This window comes from Onychomys torridus, chromosome 6, assembly GCF_903995425.1.
Source record: "Onychomys torridus chromosome 6, mOncTor1.1, whole genome shotgun sequence".
NCBI classification, from domain to species: domain Eukaryota; kingdom Metazoa; phylum Chordata; class Mammalia; order Rodentia; family Cricetidae; genus Onychomys; species Onychomys torridus.
Genome location: NC_050448.1, coordinates 102,161,895 through 102,179,346, shown reverse-complemented (window position 1 = coordinate 102,179,346; position 17,452 = coordinate 102,161,895). Strand labels below are relative to the sequence as shown.

The 17,452-nt window shown below is 37.2% G+C and overlaps 1 protein-coding gene across 9 annotated transcripts in view; it reads right to left on the bottom strand.

Annotated features, from left to right (window-relative positions):
- The window catches only part of Camk2d (calcium/calmodulin dependent protein kinase II delta), a 261,335-nt gene that overhangs the window by 67,604 nt on the left and 176,279 nt on the right, over nucleotides 1-17,452 (bottom strand). For all 9 annotated transcript variants that reach the window (XM_036189904.1, XM_036189909.1, XM_036189908.1 and 6 more), the window contains exons 5-6: nucleotides 12,408-12,473; nucleotides 8,969-9,041 (exon numbers count right to left, since the gene is read on the bottom strand). In XM_036189904.1, the coding sequence (XP_036045797.1) occupies nucleotides 8,969-9,041; nucleotides 12,408-12,473 (139 nt within the window). The remainder of the gene's footprint in view (nucleotides 1-8,968; nucleotides 9,042-12,407; nucleotides 12,474-17,452) is intronic.

Genomic DNA, 17,452 nt, shown 5'->3' with positions numbered 1-17,452 from the left:
CAAACACAGTGATTTTGATTCCTCAATGTTTCCAAACAATTTCTGCACAAATTTTAGAGACTTGTTCTGAATTATGTATTAAAATGGCTGTCTTTAAGGATCTGTTTATTCTTAAAGGCAGAAAGAGTATACTGTTTGCCAAATGTTATAGTTAGCTTTAAACAAAAATTTATAAGCCACTTTTTACTGTGTAATTTACATTCTTTTAAAGTGTGACTAAAATATTACGCAGATACTTATTCTCCCACCTAAAATACCATGAGAAAGACACATTTTTCTTTGGTATTGATCCTTCCTCAAGGACTGACAAATCAGTCTTGGAATGAGGCTGTGTCTATACCATTGTTTCCCAACCACATTGGAATTTTGAAAGCAAACATTGAGACAGAGCCTTCAATTTCCCTGGATGTCCTCATAGATACTAAGAAACAGATTGCTGATATGGTTAGGAAATGAGTGTTGAGTATTATGTACAGTGAAGCCTAGCCCACCCAGACATCTGGATTGGCATACACATGGGAAAATGGTCCAAGGTCTTTTTGCTTTGGATAAGAACCCATGAATTTGGAGCTTATGTCTCCACCAAAACAGTTGGGAAACAATAGCCCTTCCAAGTACCAAAACTGTTCTATGAAATTTGAAAACGTTATCAGCCAAATGATTTTGTTTATGTGTTGTCAAATAAGAAATTTCATAGTTTTCATCAATTTGAGTACTCTCTTTGTTGGATTTGTCAGTTTTGTGGGTTGTTTGGGACTTGAGTAAACACAGCCTAACCAGTATTTATAAATCAAGCCAGCCATGCAAAACAGCAAAACCCACAAGCAGAACTTAGAAGAAATTAGGTTAAATCCATAAGAAATTAGAGGGTGAGCAAGCAAGTTTTAGTTAAATACCAGACTTCTTCAGGCGATTGCTGCTCACTGCCATCAGATTCACTACTATTGTGACCACTGGAAATGTGAAGGGACCTTGGTAGCTTTTCGGGGTTGAAGTATGGTCATCAAAGACATTTAATTTGGAGTTCGAGGTTAACATGTTTCAAGAATATGAAAGCACTTAGGTTGATGTCACTTATGACTTACTGTTTGAAATTGGAACCCTGGATATTTATCAGTGTGCTAATATATTTAATCAGGCTAAGTTACTCACTTTCGACATTTTAATTTCATAACTAAAATTTATGGTCAACTAACTACCTATACATTTTCTAATTTAATCAATATAATTTTCAACTACTTATTTATGGAATAAGTAGCTCAGACCAATCACACTAAACTGTACGCAACAGCTGATTCTCCTTCTTTGGAACTTTCACATTCCAAAAGACTGAGATTTCAGAAATGCCTGCTAATATGCATCCAATGTAATTTGCCAACCACAGACTCATTCAAGGAAAGAGATCCAATCACTTTAAGTCTAATGGTATAGAAGTTACTTGAGCAAATGCAAGTGTCATTAGTGAGTAAACTCTTTTAAAATTTAATGTGCTTTTACTCTTACTACTACACTGAAAAGCTTCTATGCACAATACCCCAAAAAACCAAGTCTCTGACTGGGGCAGTATTCGTAGCTAGAGATGACCTATAAGGCCTCACTCTAGAACCTGTGAGTCATCTAAGAAAATAGGAATATATTTGTATGTGACTTTCATCTGAAATCCATAAGACTGTTCAGCAGCAGCTATGTACAGGAGAAAGCAGGCCTATTTCCAAGGGAAGGGATTCATTTTAAAACTGAATCACCAAGACGGCTTTGCATTTGTGTGTATCATTTAGGAAAAGCTAACATAGAGAATATGGAATGGAAACTGAAAAGTTAGAATAGTTTTTGATTTTAATAAAGGAATCTGCTTTTTAGTATTTCACTTGAAAATTGCTTTAAGTGGCTAGCTTTAGTAAAAACCTTTAATATATCACATGTATTTTACTTCCATAGAGTTTCTTTCTACTTTTTAGAAAGGCCAGCTAGAATAAAATTTTCTATCATGGTCTGTGGGAGTGCAGAAGGCCAACTCACTAATAATTTCTAAAGACACTTTTAGTGTGAACTGGCATATTTGTTTTGGGTTTTCTTGAATCACTCTTAACATTTATTTGAAACTATATTGTACTATACAAGTCCATTGCTGAGAGTTCAAACTATGAAAGCTTAAGAAAGGAATACATCTGTTACCAGGTTACACCGAGGCAGACCAATTAGAATATCGGTGAGTACATGGCTGCCTCCTTAGAAAGGATTTCCACCACATTCCAGTTGTTACTATCTCATTGTTTTGACTTCCTAGGATGAACATGACAGGCAGGATCAAAAGCAGAGACCTTCCAACACACCTGCACATGTACACTGACTCAGCAACATGAGGGAATTGGGTATAATGATGCTTTAGAAAAAAATGTGAATTCAAGATTCACGCCTTCTCACTTCAATGTTGCAGACTTGGGCAACCATGGACCCTGTCATTGACTGATCACTTCCTTCATCTCTCAAATAGTATTATGAGGCTACTGAATTGTATCTCATGACAATATCTAGTGGATGTGCAACATAAGAACACCATATTTTGTAGGGACAATATACACGCTGGTGATCAGGTACTACATTCCCCATGGCTGGTCATTTCAGTGTGCAGGAACAATTTCAATCTGTAATGCATGTTTAAAATTGAAGAAATGTTCATATGAATCCCTATGTTAGCATATATACTTGGCCATGATCTCTACATGCTTACAAAGTGATAACTTTTTAGGTTGGTTTTTAAATAGAGTCTCCTGACATTCTCATACATAGGTTCCTTCCCCACCCCATTGCTTCCTAATGGTGCAGGATTTTCCACGACATCTGGTCTCGGTGTCAACAACCATTTATAGCATATCAGCTGCAATGAGCAGCAACTGTGTTCAAATTTGTTCTGTGTTTCCATATGGATATGAAAGCAATAGCTTTCAGGAGGATGTAAACACTTATTAAAATTATTCAAATATTTTAAAGTACTTAAGCAAGTTGTGGAACCACCTTTAGAACTAGTGGAGACTTGGAAGAGAAAAGAAATCTCAAGCCCCTCAGTTTATGAAGGTAGAGATGTCAAAAAAAAAAAAAAAAGGAGTCTAGGACTTGGTGCTACATATCTCAATTGTTCCACTCTTTGGAGGACAAAAATGTGTGTGTGTGTGTGTGTGTGTGTGTGTGTGTGTGTGTGTGTGTGTGTTTTGGGGGGGGGGATATGTGTGCATGTACCTGTGCACAAAGAGGCCAATATGGAGTATTTTGCTGCCGTGTACTTTTTGAGACAGGGTCTTTCATTGAATATGGAATTTAATAAGTGGCTAGGCTAGCTAGCCAGTGAGCTCCTGAGATCCTGCTATCTATGCCTCCTGGAGCTGGGAGCACAGGGGGGTGGTACCAGGCTTTTATATGAGTGTTAGGGATCCAGCATCAGTTCCTCATGTTTAGGCAGCAAGCACTTTACCTACTGAGAAATCTCTTCAGCCCCATAATTATTCTTTTATAGATTTGGTGCTTGCAGAGGTCTGAATGAGAATGGCTTCCATAGGCTCATAGATTTGAACACCAGGGAGTGGCGCCATTTGAAAGCATTAGAGGGTGTGGCCTTGTTGGCGGAGTGTGTTACTGGAGTGTGGGCTTCGAGGTCTCAAAAAGCCCATTCCAAGCCCAGAGCCTCTCTGTTCTTGTTGCATATTGACCTTGATGTAGAACTCTCAGCTACTTCTCTGGCACCGTGTCTGCCTGCATGCAACCATGCTCCCCTCCATGATGATAATGAACTAAACCTCTGAACTGTAAGCCAGCCCCAACTAAACGCTTTCTTTTTATAAGAGTTGCTACAGTCATGCTGTCACTTCACCGCATTAGAACACAGACTAAGATAGTACTGGTATTCCATTCTGATGTTATAAAAATGGTTAGTTTCCATAAGGTAGTCTATTTGTTAGGTATTTTGAAGTAATCAAAAATAATTGCCACCTACATCTAAATAAAATAAGGGAAAATTTAGGAAACATAAGACATGATCTTAATCTTGAGTCTTTAATTAGCACTGTCATTACTAAGGAGTTAATCTGGAGAAGGCAATGATCACATGAACATTGGTCACAGGGTATTTCTGGCATGCATGTGATCATTGCCTATATAGTAAGATTCTATTATTAGAAACATACATGTCAAATAAGTGATTTACTTTTAACATTTTTATTTTTTATTATAAAAATATCAAATGATTTTATTGTGACATATTGATTGTCAAATTTCCCTAGATATTATTTGCAATGAATTTTAAAGGTATTTTAAAATTACTTTCCTTTATTTTAAAATCTCAATACTCTAACTAGAAGTTAACTATTCTCTGCTTTGATATGTTTTCAGTCACCCTTTCTTTTGTCAGAGAAGGTCTGAGAAAAGCTCCCAGAAATCAACTAAATGGAATTTTGCCCAAGCTGAAAAGCTTGGATGCCATCTACACTTGTTTTATTTGTGGACTGGTACAGATGATTTTAACTTTCATAAAAAAATTTTTTTTACAGGAGTGAATTCCTCATTTCACGTATTGAGAACAGAGGGCTTCTGGCTGATTCATGCACTTGAGTTTTCAGTCAGGATGCCATACTTCTGATATCATATACAGGCTGGCAGATTCACTGGGACCATTCTGCTTCCATTCCTGTCTCTTAGGTTATGTCTAAACTCTAAGTAAACCTTGCTGAGTTGATTGAAAGAAGCAGAGTGGACTATCATAACTACCTGACAGTCACTGCTTTTCTATGACCTCACACACCCTAGACACACAAAAAAATGACAGAATGACCCCTTAATGTATTAGATTTTCACATATGTACCTTTTTAGAGAGCTAGACAAATGCTATGTGGAAATGATTGTACTTTAAGCTTGTATCTAAAGACAGTTCTGAGAAAAACAGAATACTCGATTTTCTAACTATTCCAAATTTAGAATTCACAACACGATCTATCTACTATCACAGCTAACAAAGTTTTTACTGAATGCTTTGAGTTACTTCTGCTCTCTGGAATCTAATTTCTTTCTACTCCAACCATAAATTTCTATGAGGTAGTCATAAACATCTCCAGAATTAAAGTTATCTATCTATCTATCTATCTATCTATCTATCTATCTATCTATCTATCATCTATCCATCCATCTGTCCATTTATCCTTCCATCCATTTACCTACCTACATGATGATTCTTCCATTACATGCTACTAAAAAAAACGTGGCCAATAGAAGAGCAGCATCCTCTGCTGAGGGATATACAGGGGCTCCTTTTGTGGCTAATACCTTCAATTGTGCCCCCGAAGCTTTCTACTAATCCAACAACACTATAATCATTACTGCTAGAACCTCTAATCCTACCTGGTATGAATCAATGGTCCCATGACTGGGGACATAAATACTGGTGTTCACATGTCCACTGAGAATAGCCTGGTGGTGACTGATCTCCTCCCTCAATCTTTGAACCATCTCCTGTTTCTTTTCCTCCAATTTGCCTGCTGTGCTTTAGTCTTGGTTCTGGATGCCAAAAAATTTGTATCTTATAGATTCCAGAGGTTGGCAGTTAATTAAATATTCAAAATAGTGAGTGTTGTTATTTTAAGAAATAATTATCCTATTTTATGGATAATCTGTTATGATTGCTCTTACAAGTGTGTGTTTATATACATTTATTCTTTTGTTTGAATTTTATCTGTTCCTGAATTGAAGAAGCATGTTGCAAGCATGTTAGGGTCCTTAGCTAGGCACTGTGGCGTCACATAGGTGTTGGTCTACCTAAAAGTGTACAACAGCCAAAAGTATCTTTGAACATGATAACAAACACAGCACTGTCTATGTTTTTCCTCAAAGTGATTTAAATGAACTAAACCACATGCATTCATTATCTGAATAATTCTATGAGGACTAACATAAAAATCAGGATAAAGAAATAAAGACAGGTGGTGTAGGAACCATGAGGAAAACTTGGTTTAAAGGCTGGTGATGAATGCCTTTATACTTGACTACATCTGTAAACACAGTATTTCCAGTAGTGTATTCATCACATAGAATGTATTCATTTGGTTAAAAAAAAAGGCACAAAACAAAGTCAGGGGTCTAACACACTTACATGTACATATGATGTCTTTATTGTACGAGTTTTTAACTCTATTAGCATGGCGAGGAAATGGTCTACTGACAAGCACTGGGGAGCAGACTCTGTAGGAGTCTATCTAAGTTATCAATTTGATAAAACTAGGTCATCAGCAATTATAGAAATTACAGAAAGTGCTCTCAAAAGTCCATCTCCATCCTTTCTGAAGATCAGAGAAGCATGATGGAGAAGCCAGAGCACAAAGTGCACTATTTCTTTTGGTAGTAAGCCTTGCTAGAAAGCACTTGCCTGGATTTTTGATCACTGAGTTTAGATCTTATATCAGAAAACTGTTTCTTTCACAGTCAATGTCTCAGGCCCACTGCCATCTTTGATTCAAGTTCCAGTTTTTGAAGGTCTTGGCTGAGTCTGGACATATAACAGCAAATCCATATCTTGATCCCATAAAACATACCATACAATTGAGGGAGGAGAATTCCCACTTTTTAATGTTTGGCTTTAGAATACACATTTGCTCACATAAATGCAGTAAAGTATTTCAAGTGGGTCTCAGAGATCTGATAAAACAGTGCAAATAGTGTATATATCCACATAAGCCCAGTGGAAAAGTAAGGTCCTGTGGGTCCTGACAGCTAACACTAAGGGGTTCTGATTGCTCCCTTGGCCAATAATGAATTTTTGACATGACTGCTCAAGAAAGAACTTTTCAAGGGAACATTTTTTTTCTTTTTCCTGATACATATACGTGGTAAGTGTTAGAAATGTGCAATATTATATCCTGACTCTTTCAAAGAAAATACTCTTTACCATAGCTTAGTTTTTCATAGTTAAAATTCTCAGAATCAACTGAAGTTGAAAAAGAGTCTGGAAAGCAAAGTCAATGTTTTGGTACAAATCCTACCTTTGAACATTAAGTGAAATTCATAGTTTCTTATAGACCCAGAAGTGTGTGTATGAGAATGTCCAGGTCCTTCTGCTGAACACTACATTGTCTCTGTAGTGAAGCCTGGAAATGCTGGGATTGCCAACAAAGAATTGAAACCATAATAAAACATGAAGCACACTGGCTACCCTCCCCCAATGGCTTTATTTCACTTGCTATTGTAGGTTTCTCTGTTTCTCAGAAATACAAGTGAAGCTAGAATGATGACAGGTGGGAATCAGGAAATGAATGGGAGTCCCCTAAACTATCTCATTCCAAATGATCTGAAAACTCCTTGTTCTGGGTGATAACAGGAACTGAGTAAACTCTGACAACTATTAGTGGGCCCCCATAGAAAATATATGTGTTTTATATGCTTGATCTGATATAATCTTTTTCATAGATCATAATATCTGGGCCCCTAGAAATACAAATAAAAGAAGCAAGAAGCCTACAGTCCTAGAATTCCAAGAATTACTGGTAGGGGAAAGAGTTTAGAGTTCAAAATGGCACTCAATCGCTGGAGCTAAACCTACTTTTATAATTCTGAAAATTATTTATATAATATAGGTATATAGTATTAATGTAAACTATCATGTTTCATCAATGTCTACAGAACTAGTTTACAGCAAAGGAAAACATCATAAATTTTAAAGTCATCTTAAACTATATGCCCATTCCTTGGAGTATGGACATAAAGCAAATTATTTATTGTTAATGTTAGAAAACTTTCTCTCTGAAAGATAGGGATTTGTCTGTCTCAGGTATATGTTAGGAGATGAAATGAGAGGCTGTGATTAGGGGAAGCACATGGATACATAGCTGTATTACTTGAATTTTTGCCTTTCCTGGTATAACTGCAGCTGAACAGTCTTTAGGAACTGTGTGGTTCTTCCTTTATCTTCTCCAACAGCATTACTCACCTTCAGGTCCCGATGGACTACGCCCATCTGATGGCAGTGTAGCACAGCCTCCAGGATCTGCTGAATGCAATGACTGCATGCAAACACCAGGGGGCGTGTGTTAGTTCCAAGCTTACACTCACTGTCTGTATACCCTCAGAGAGACCGGGTTAAAGAGCAAAGGGAGAGGACAACTAGTGTTGAATTGACCTCCTTCAGTCATAGTAACACATTGCTCAAAAAGAGTGACTACTACCACGGAACAATCAGGATATTGCCAGCTGTGAGCCATGATGTGTATTAACTTGTTCTAAAAAGATCCGTTTGGACAATATCTCATTTTGTTCTGGAGCTCATTTCCTGGTTATAAATTCTTCCAGGAAATGAACTGGAACACAAATATAATCTTGTAGTTGTTGTGCTCTGCTTCTATTACACACACACACACAAACTCTTTCCCATTTTTATAGTATCATTCTAAAAGTTGTCCTGTTAGCACACAAGGCACCATTAGGTTTAAATGAGGACACACAATGGATTTTTGACAGTCGTGGCATCTTGTGCTGTAGACTAGTTGGCAATTGTTACCCCTCGCCTAGGGTTCATCAGGCTCAAGTGAGCAATGTGTAGCCAGTTGTCCTGCTTCAGCAACCCATGGTCTCAGAACAGAAGTGGTGTGTAAATCTACAGGCAGACATACATCATAGGCCAAGTTCATTCTAGGTCAATGGTGGACAGTTCAGGAAAGCGTGCCCTCAAACCAACTCTGGTAACTTATTGCTTGGAAACGTAGCAGGTTGTATTGGCGCTGCTCTTCCCTTCCTGCTATGATGTATATTTAGCCTGTAGGTGAGCAGTCTGAAGAGGCATCATGCATTGTCATCTCATTATTCATGTCAAGAAAAAGTCCGGAAAGGCACTGGAGACACCATGCTCAATACCCCCACCTCTGCACTTTCCCCAGAAAAACAAAACAAAACCAAAGAAATTTCATTTATGCAGATTTACGGACTCCATATACTGACCTTCAGGTCCCTGTGAACTATGCCATTTAGGTGACAATGATTTACACTCTCTAGAATCTGTTGTATACAATGACTGCAAAGATACAAGGGCAGAATGGAAGGGAGAACATTTTAAAGGCACATAATCACATTGGTACAAAATAAAATGAAGGTTCAAACAAAACAAAACAAACAAATGAAATTATATTTATTCACACTTTTCTTAGCTTTACACTTAGCTTTTTATGTTGAATAAAGCTAATTCTGATTTTTAGTAAAATGATATCCAACATATAATTTGTGACATATTCAGACAAAACAATTTAAGCTGTGTTTCTTCTTGCTAGTCTACAGATTAAGTCATCTGTTATAGATGTCAGGATCTCCACAGTTAGGCAGAAAATTTGATGTTTAGTTTCCAAACTGTCCTGGGAAGATTATCCAGAGACATAAAATTTCCACATGTTTGTCATACACAATCTAAACTGTTTAAGATCTGAGGTCACAATTAAACATGTTGAAACAAGAGGGTCAACACAGATGAAGTGGTAGGTGAAACAGGGATTTTAAAAAAAAGGGAAGGACACATGAACCAGTGCTTAGAAGGGGTGCTTCCTGAATAACACAGGAATAAGAAAATGAATTCAAGCTCCAAGAGGATAGGGGGATCCAGAGAAGAGCCAGGACAAACCTCTCACACAGTAAGAAGACTCAGGGGGAAGGGCTAAGGAGTTTGCAAATAGGTTTAAGATCCCCTGGAGACTGGTAATTATTTCTATACCCTTTAGTGAAGGCAGTTTTACTTATCACCATGTTAAGATGTACCATTGATGCTATCCTTATTAGAAGCTTACTGGTATCAAATCAGTTAAATCAGACATAAGAAATTTTTTGACTGAGAGCTGCAAGACCCCAATAAGGTGCCACCTGACACCCAATAACACAGAACACACCATACTGACAAGTCTTGCACACCTTCACTGTGCAGGTCAAACACAAACACAAACAAAAGGGCATTGGCTGAATCAAGGAAAAAGTGCACAACCTGATAAGAACATTTTCAGTTACTTGGTGTGTAACATAATGATACTCTACAGGAACTGAAAAAAAAAAAGCAAGCACTGTCTAATTTTTTTGTTTGTTTGTTTTTCGAGACAGGGTTTCTCTGTGTAGCTTTGTGCCTTTCCTGGAACTCACTCTGTAGCTCAGGCTGGCCTTGAACTCACAGAGATCCACCTGCCTCTACCTTCCAAGTGCTGGGATTAAAGGCGTGTGCAGCCACCACCGCCCGGCCTAATTTTTAACAATACATATATCAAAGCACCCATGATCACTGATTTTTTGGTACCAAATCGAATGATACTGCCACTAGGACAGACTCAAACTGGAGGTGTCAACTACATGGATTGCTTGATAATTACTCATAAGTGTTTAACTGTGTGGTTCTTTTATCACAATGTGAATTCCACACAGTCTTTGTGGAACATTTCTGTTTTATCTAAACACAAAAATAGCTTATTTGGCTTATGGCCAAAATTAAGAAGCAGTGATTCATGTTAAATTAATTTCACTACTCTTTATTATTAAGAATGGATTTCATGCCAGAGTTCTTGGGGGCTAGTGAGAAAACAAAGTTTAAAAATGTGAGGAGATAGATTCTTGATGCTTATTATATATAGGAATAGAATTATTCTTGATTTCTTGTGGGATCTCTATCCTAAAAACTATTCTATAATTAATCCCCCAACTAATGCAGACATACATATGAAACGACTCAACCTATGGGTTTGTCCTGTTATCTGTTACTGCTTGCCAATAGTTAAAATAGTCTCGAGTACTCACTTCAACCACAAGTTTTCAAACAGAACATGTTTATCATAACTTAGAAAGGCAAAGTAGGTAAAATTTCCTTTAAAAGTCTTTTTACTTTTTAGATTTATTTATTTTATGTGTATAAGTGTTTGTCTGCATGTGCACATGTGTGCTTGGTGCCCATAGATGCCAGAAGAAGGCATCAAATCTTTGTAATTGGAGTTAGAGGTGTTTGTTGGCCACCATGTGGGTTCTGAGAACCCAACCAGGGACAGACTTCTGCAAGGGCAACATGAGCTCTTAACTGTTAAACTGTTTCTTCAGCCCCAAACTCCCCTTCTTAATTGATTCTTTAATTGAAATTACTGGTCCTTTTTGGCAAATAGTTATTCTAGAACTGTTCTAGGTCCATTTTCTGGGGACAAATGTGAGTATTTGAATACATTGAGCTGCTAAGTATTTACTCAATGTAGCAAAGATCAAACAACTTTCTACTTGACTTTGATAGCAAAACATACACTACAAATTAAAGTATAGTCATGTACAGTCAGATGTACAGAATACCATAAACATTAGTATTAAGCCAAGAAAATGTAGTGGTATAAAACCAAGAAAAATCAGAAATTGAAAGCTGAGATTTTTGGAAAATAATGTATTTATTTCCATTTTATGGTAAGACAGTGTTTCAACTATGTAGCACAGGCTGGCCTGGAGTTCTTGACCTTCTGGCCTCTATCTCCAAAGGGCTGGGGTTACAGGCAGGCACCATAACTTACGTAAAAGGTGAGCTTTTACATGTCATGTGCTTCTTTGGAGGTATGAGGAATCTCAACATCAGCTGAGTGTCACTGAGGGTCCCTATACTGCTACAATTTTGGGAAACCTGGGAAGCAGTCGGGATGGGACAGATGGCCAATGATTTAACTTTCATAGCATCAATTATGTTATGGTGAGTTAATTGCTCTTCATCAGGTTTTTCAAGAAGGAAAATTAACATCATCAAGTCTAAACAGGTCTATGTAAGTAGATGAATGCAATTTTACTCCCCAAAATGTCTTTGAGTGGTGTAGGAACTTAAAATGGGACAAAATGCTGGCTCTTTATAAAATTTCCATGAAAATTTTTGCTAATTAATAAAATCAGGAAGTTACTTGTGAACTCTCAGAAATAGAAAAACAAATGCTTTTCACATCAGCATTTCAAAGGCTTTAATGAAATGTCCAGAGTGTTACATGCTAATATTAACACTCTAAAGGAGCCACTGAGGCCTTCTGCGGTCTGTTTCTCTTTGCTGACTAGAAGTGTGTTGTACTATGGAACTTCCCGTGGTGACAGAAGTACTCTGTCCCACTAGTAGGCAACAGCCACTGGGGCTATTAGGCCTCATAACACAGAAGCTCAAGGGGAAGTTGATTAAAGATAAGATTTTATATTTTATACTTTTTCCTTTTTCTAAAAGTCATCCCAGAAATCTTTAGAGGAGAGAAACTTCTGTGATGAAGGACTCATCATAAAGAGAATCCAGAGCGGTAATATGAGAGTCTCAAAATGGCTGGTCATGATATACTTAAATCTATACATATGTATACAGAACAAGTGTCAGAGATGGAGTGGTCAGTCTTTATCTTGCTCAGGGCAAGCCACCTACCTGGCATCAGCTTCGCTATAATATTCTCTTGCCACTATGTCTTCAAAGAGTTCACCTCCAGTAACTCTGTGGAAACAAGAGAAACATGGTTTAAAAAATAGGAAGAAAAGAACTAGGCATCAGTAAGTTTATAATGTTCACACCGACTTCTTTTCCTTGTACTATTTTTCAGTAATACGTTAAATCAAACTATTTTAAAACATTATTCCACTTAGTATCTAAGCACTCAAATTTGTGTTACCAATGGATCCAGAGGTCACAAATTTTCTGTAAATATATACAACAAACTCTTCTACATAAAATGGCTTCTAAGAAAGTCTTCATTTTAGTTTTATAGATATTGATTGAGGTCTGACAAAAATACATGGCATACCTTAGCAACATTTTATGAACAAAAAAATATATACATGAATGCTGACTAAGTAGTTTAAAAGAAACTCTGAAGGCTGTAACTGTGTATCTCATTAGTTTTTTTTGTGTTTATCATTAACATGTATTTTTTTCCTTTGGAAAGGTACACAAAGAAATAATTTTCTAATAAGTGTAGGACCATATAACATTGATAAATAATTTATCATATTATGTTAAATCAGGGGCATTTCTTAATATTTGAAAGTTTCCCTTGTTTAATACATCAAATATTATTACATTTGTGTATGTGTGCACATACATATTTGCATTTTGTAGGCTAATTCTAGAGGAAAAATTCTTACCAGTAAAATTTCCAGGTCAAAGAGCACACATTAAAATTGTGGGGAGAAGACAAGGCAAGCTGCCTTCCAAAATGGTTTACTCCCAAATTGGGAAGATGCCCACAGGTTAAATCATTCCTAGTATTTGCTACAATTAGTAAAACTAGCTATCTAGTAAAAACACTGTTATATTGCGTCAATATGAATTCCTTTGCTATTGGTGAGGTAGGTCTTCTCATAATATTTATGCCTGACTCCTTCTTCCATTATGCTGTGTTTGTGTTTCAGCTTTGGGGTTCCTTGTCGTAACTAATATCTGCTGAGTTAGTGTCTTTATACAGTGTATCACTCAGCATAAAAAGCCTTAGGCTAGCTTATGAAGCTTCACAATTGAGGTAGTCAGGTTTATTCTTGATAAAATGGAAGCCAGTAACTACAGAGCATCCCGCACAGAGTAGATCACACACTGCATAGCAAAGCTCTCAGCCACTGTCCAGCACAGTCTTCCCAGTAGACACTGCCAATCACATGCCCACAACCTTTGGAAAGGCATCACCTCATGGCATAAAGTCTTGTGTATGATCTTAGACCCTAATAATACCTTCCTATTGTTCTCTCCATTGCCTGCTTGGCTTCTCATGTTCCAGGACATCATGGAAGGACTGTACCGTCCAGATAGCAGCTCTCATACTCTACAGACTGGGCAGTAAATCTGTATGCATATCTGAACACTTGTGTAACTTTCTCTCCTCTTCACTACATTCTGAATTCTTCAAGGTCCTGCAGTGTGAGTGCCATTTTTTTTCCAATCACTATTTTCACATAAAAGTATACTGAAAACAATTATGTAAATTTCTAAGTTTTTTTTCTCCTTGAGAACCATGGTATATGTAATATAATTCATTAACACACTTATTTTTCTGTCTACTAGAAAGTATAATAATGCAATTATAAATGTGCCCTAGATAAAATTAATATAAAATGATAACACACAAAAGCATTTCTTTTTTTTTTTTTTTCCACAAAAGCACTTCTTGCAAATCTTTTACTATTGTAAATTAAAGCTTTGGTGGGGTTTCTTCCTTCATTATGATCAAGGGTGATAGAATTATGCTTTTATTTATATTTTTTTCTGTCTATGCTTACAACTTGATTGTTAAAGTTGCAACAATCAACAATCTAAACACTCATTAGAAAATCTAGGAGCTGGTATTATAGCTCAGTGGTAAGACACATGCTCAGCATGTGTGGAGCCCTAGGTTCAAAAAGAAAAAGAGAAAAGACAAAAAGCACAAAAAAAATTGAAAAAGCTTGTTTCTGTTAATAAAATCTTGCCAGTATTTGTTACATTAGTACACCCCCCCCCCCCAGCATGGACACAAAATGCCTGCTTACTTAGTAACTGTTTGAACAATAATCAAATTAACTAACTGAGAAGATTATACTTTGTGTGCCATTTACTCTAAGTCAATCCTTTACATGGGCTTAGGAAATGGGGTATGGCATCATCATGCACTAAAGGTTGCCTATTTCCTGCAAAGGTTTTTATTTATTAAGGGATCTGTATTAAAGAGTCAGAGGAGCTTACACTCTGGTCATCTTAGGTGAAGAGTGTAAGAACTGAAGAGTGTTTTTGAGGGGTGTTGGGATACAGACTCAGCACCCTGCACATGTTATGCATGCATTCCACTATTATTCCATCCTTTGCCAGATGGTGCACTTTTCATGTTGAGTTTAGCTTGTAGAGTTAGCTTGTCTCTGATAACATTCTTTTTGATCTTTCCATGCTTATTCTTTATACTACTTTATAAAATAGTTTCCTGTAAATGAAACCACATCATCCTTTCAGCATCATGCATGACAAATGTCTACAAATGTAAAAAAAAAGGAAGTTACAGCAAAATATACTGTCCTAATAAAAAACTGTTGTCATTCTCACATTATTGTTCAATGGAGCACAAAATTAAGCTATTGCAGTTTTGAAAAATTTTAGGGAGACATGTAAAATTTCATAATGCCACAAATTAATTCTGTTTCATGAATAAACTGTTAGATTAATTAACCAATTAAACATTTGTGGATAAAATAGTGCCAGAGTTCTGCTATGATCTGAAGCATATCAATTACAGGTTTGAAGCATTAATTGCTGTTTATAAATCTTAAAAATATTAATACTTACAGGGAAAAAGGATAATTTACTACTCAAAAAATAGGAGGTTCTGAGTATAAAATAGATAAATATTTGCTATTTGTATTATTTATAGTGATTCTGGTTCATGCTGTATTACTCTTCAGAATTAATTTTTCTTTTGCTTCTAGTCTATATATTTACCTAGAAATGATCGAAAGTGATTTCATCTTGAGTGAAATATTTATAAAATTTCATGAATAATATAGCTCTGACAACGAGGTTAGGCAGCTAGAGCAGTTCAAGATGGGGTTCCACAAGATAAAGTAATGCCACAGTGACCAAAAGGGCAGACTTGGAGATCAAAACTTGTTCCCAGTGTGGTAGAGGGAAATCCAGGAGTCTTGGGCTAGAGTTGGAAAACTGGAAGCAACGTCAGGGTGTAGCTATGCACAGGGAATAGGCATCATGTTAAAAGCAAGGCCAGAATCCTCACCAAACATAAGAAGTTAAGTCACGTTAAATGCAAAGCTGCAGAGTGAACCCCTTGAGTTCTGGCCAACCAACCTGAAATTCAAGACTGACTGCAAAGATGAGTCCTCTAACTGAGAGACAAACAATTACCACAAACCAGCTGTGTTTACTGGTTTAGTCTTCTTCCCCTTGCACTTTGGGGTCTGGTGTTGTTTCATCTAAGTGACTACTGCAGAGGTGTGAGCACAGAAGCTGTGACTATGACACATTCATCTGTCTGCATGACACCCAGCATACTGCCATCTCCATTGTTGAGCAGTTAAAGCGGATAGTCACCGGTACTTCCCTGTGTGCGGTGGGTTAAATATCTTTTCCCTTGTGTGTGGAGAAATCCAAATCCCTTATGTGACCACATTCATTCATTCATTCAGGTCAACAGGGTAGAATCCTTTAAAAGGCATTACAGGGCTCTCTCCCTCTCCCTCCTCCTCAGCCTAAGAGGATGTAATCAGAAGTCAACCACATGCAAGGTGAAAGGAGCTGGGGTCACAGTCAGTTCAGGTTAGCCCCTGACCTCGTACTTCCTGTCTGCAGAAACATCTGAGGTAAATGTTTGTTGTTCAAGCCACCCAGCTACCTGGACAAAGTGTTGCCTGGGTCTCTCCAAATGGCAAAACGACTCTGTGAGGTAGCTATGAGACTGCTTATACTTTAAAAAATGAAAAAACAAAAACAAAAACAAAACACACACACACACACACACACACACACACACACACACACACACACACACAAAACCAAGTAATGAACAGTAAGGCCTTTTCTAAAAACACTGCCAAAAGGGGGATTTGTTTTCTTTTGTTTGTTTCTCCCTTGGGTGGAACTTGGAGAGGAGGTAATCTCTGGAAGTGCACAGGATCCTTTGAAAGACTAGGTAGAATCTTTATGTTAAGAGCACTCAATAACTTTTAACCTTCTGACTGAGGTCAGCTCATTGGATTGCAAGTGAAAGTTGGAGAACAATCACTGGTCAGACTAAAGCTGATGAAAGTTTATTCCATGCATCTGTCCCTAATGTAGCCCATTCCCCATGCTGAGTGCCAGCAGTATCATGTGTTGTATAAGTAACCAATGTGTTAATCCCACCTAATCCCAGTTACCTCAACGCACCCCCCCCCCGAGACTTCCAAAGAACCATTGAGCAAAGGGAGCAAAGTCTGAGGAGATTCAATGGGGAAGGTAATACCTAAGATGCTAACTAAATCCAGCCAACCACTGGAATAAGACTCTTTTTGGCAGAGCATGCAAAGGAGACAGTGTATGTTCAGCATTGTACATAGTGGCTGGCTAGCCTTCAGAGGTGACTTAATAAACATTTACTGAAAGTTGCAGAATTAAAAAAAACAAAAACAAAATACAATGGACAGAAATCAGTACTTGTCTGTATACCAATAATGAATATGGTGAGAATTAAATCAGGAAAACATCCCATTCATGATAGCCTTACTCTCTGAAAAGACGATTAAATCAGCAACCAACAACAAACATTCCAAACTTATATAGAAATAAATCTAATCAAAGAGATGGAAGATTTCTACCCTGAAAACTACCAATCACTTAAGAAAGCCACTGAAGATGACACTAGAAGATGGAAAGGCATACCATGTTTGTGGATTAGAGGAATTAACATTGTGAAAATAGTTACCTTACCCAAAGTTATCTACGTATTAAATTCAATCCCCATCAGAATT